The sequence below is a fragment of the Amphimedon queenslandica genome, unplaced genomic scaffold (genome assembly GCF_000090795.2).
Source record: "Amphimedon queenslandica unplaced genomic scaffold, v1.1 AMPQUscaffold_4192_Cont23825, whole genome shotgun sequence".
Lineage (NCBI taxonomy): Eukaryota > Metazoa > Porifera > Demospongiae > Haplosclerida > Niphatidae > Amphimedon > Amphimedon queenslandica.
Genome location: NW_003555492.1, coordinates 1 through 1,495, shown reverse-complemented (window position 1 = coordinate 1,495; position 1,495 = coordinate 1). Strand labels below are relative to the sequence as shown.

General features: G+C 30.8%; 1 protein-coding gene across 1 annotated transcript; it reads right to left on the bottom strand.

Annotated features, from left to right (window-relative positions):
- Positions 1–50: 50 nt before the first annotated feature.
- Positions 51–1,187, bottom strand: LOC109592711 (midasin-like; the record flags this gene model as incomplete). The annotated part of the gene is made up of 3 exons (XM_020008095.1): positions 1,180–1,187; positions 391–466; positions 51–298 (listed from the first exon to the last, which is right to left on the bottom strand). Coding segments are annotated over exons 1-3 (332 nt in total), but the record flags the coding sequence as incomplete, so codon positions are not given.
- Between the last annotated feature and the right edge of the window lie 308 nt (positions 1,188–1,495).

Sequence of the window (1,495 nt, the reverse complement as noted above, 5' to 3'; positions counted from 1 at the left end):
GGACTAGCATAATATTGTAAACCAGCCTATATGGTAAATATATTAATTACCTCCCAGATACTATCCTGGCTAGATTCTTGAGGTTATTACGTATGCTAGCAGTAATGATGTAATCTGCCGGTACTATTGGAACTTCTGATCCTGTTGGTACCCAAAAACCTTCCACTGGTACTGACTCTGCCCCTAAAGGGCGTGGCTGGGCGGAGGAGAGTGAGGGTTTGAGATATTTCTTAGCTTCGGAAGCAACGATTTGATAATCCTCCACTCTTAGCTGGGAATAGAAACTTAATAGCAAACCCTATTTAAATAGAATTACAGTAAATCATAATGTAACACAAAATGTAATTATAATGGATGTAATTTGAATATATATATTACTAATCGTTATACCTCATAAATTGAGCGACGGATATTTTTAAAAGTATTTTTGAAAGCATAAGACAGTGCTCGACAAAGAGTCCTTAAACTACATAATAAATAAATATAAACATTATACAGTGTAAATGCATATATACTGTACATGTACATGTAATATGAAAACAAATAATAAAAATAAACAACATTGCAAATTACAAGTTAACATAAGAAAATGTTTAGATGTACTAGAAAACATAATAGAAAAAGAAAAATTTCCTTTAAGCCATTTTTTGATAAACACTGACACAGTGTACTTTGGCCCAATTTTTGTGTAACTTCAAAAATTTGTAAAAAATTCAATTTTGATTGGAATCAGCTCAAACTTTCTACACAACATAAGAACGCGTATATGCATCAGAAAAAATTATAAAAATTAAAAATTGTCTTTTAGTAATTTTTGGTGAAATTTGGCCAACGACCCTGTACTATATAGTACAGGGATGCTGGCCCGATTTTTGAGTAACTTCAAAAATTCGTAAAAAAATTAATTTTGACTGAAATCAGATCAAACTTGCTACATAGCATAACAACGTGTATATACATCAGAAAAAATTAGAAAAATGGAGAATTCTCTTTTAGTCATTTTTGGCAAAATTTAGCCAACGACTCTGTACTATAGTACAGGGACGCTGGCCCAATTTTTGAAGTAACTTTAAAAATTTGTAAAAAATTTACTTTTGATCGGAATCAGCTCAAACTTGCTACACAAAATAACAACATGTATATGCATCAGAATACATTATAAATACGGAGATTTCTCACCTAGTCATTTTTGACAAAATTTGGCCAAAGACCCTGTACTAAACATAAAAAATTTAAAAAAACAAGATGAAGTAGGATTCCGAACGACTAACGAAAATACAAAATGAAAATCCTACTCGTAACGCAAATTCTACTCTACATTGTACTTTTAATGTTATTATGTAAGAATTACGGATCACCTTGCAATGTAAAGTAGAATTTGCGTCACGAGTAGGATTTTCATTTTGTATTTTCGTTAGTCGTTTGGAATCCTACTTCATCTTGTTTTTTTAAATTTTTTATGTTCTTGATTGTGTCGATTTCTTTATAATATTTC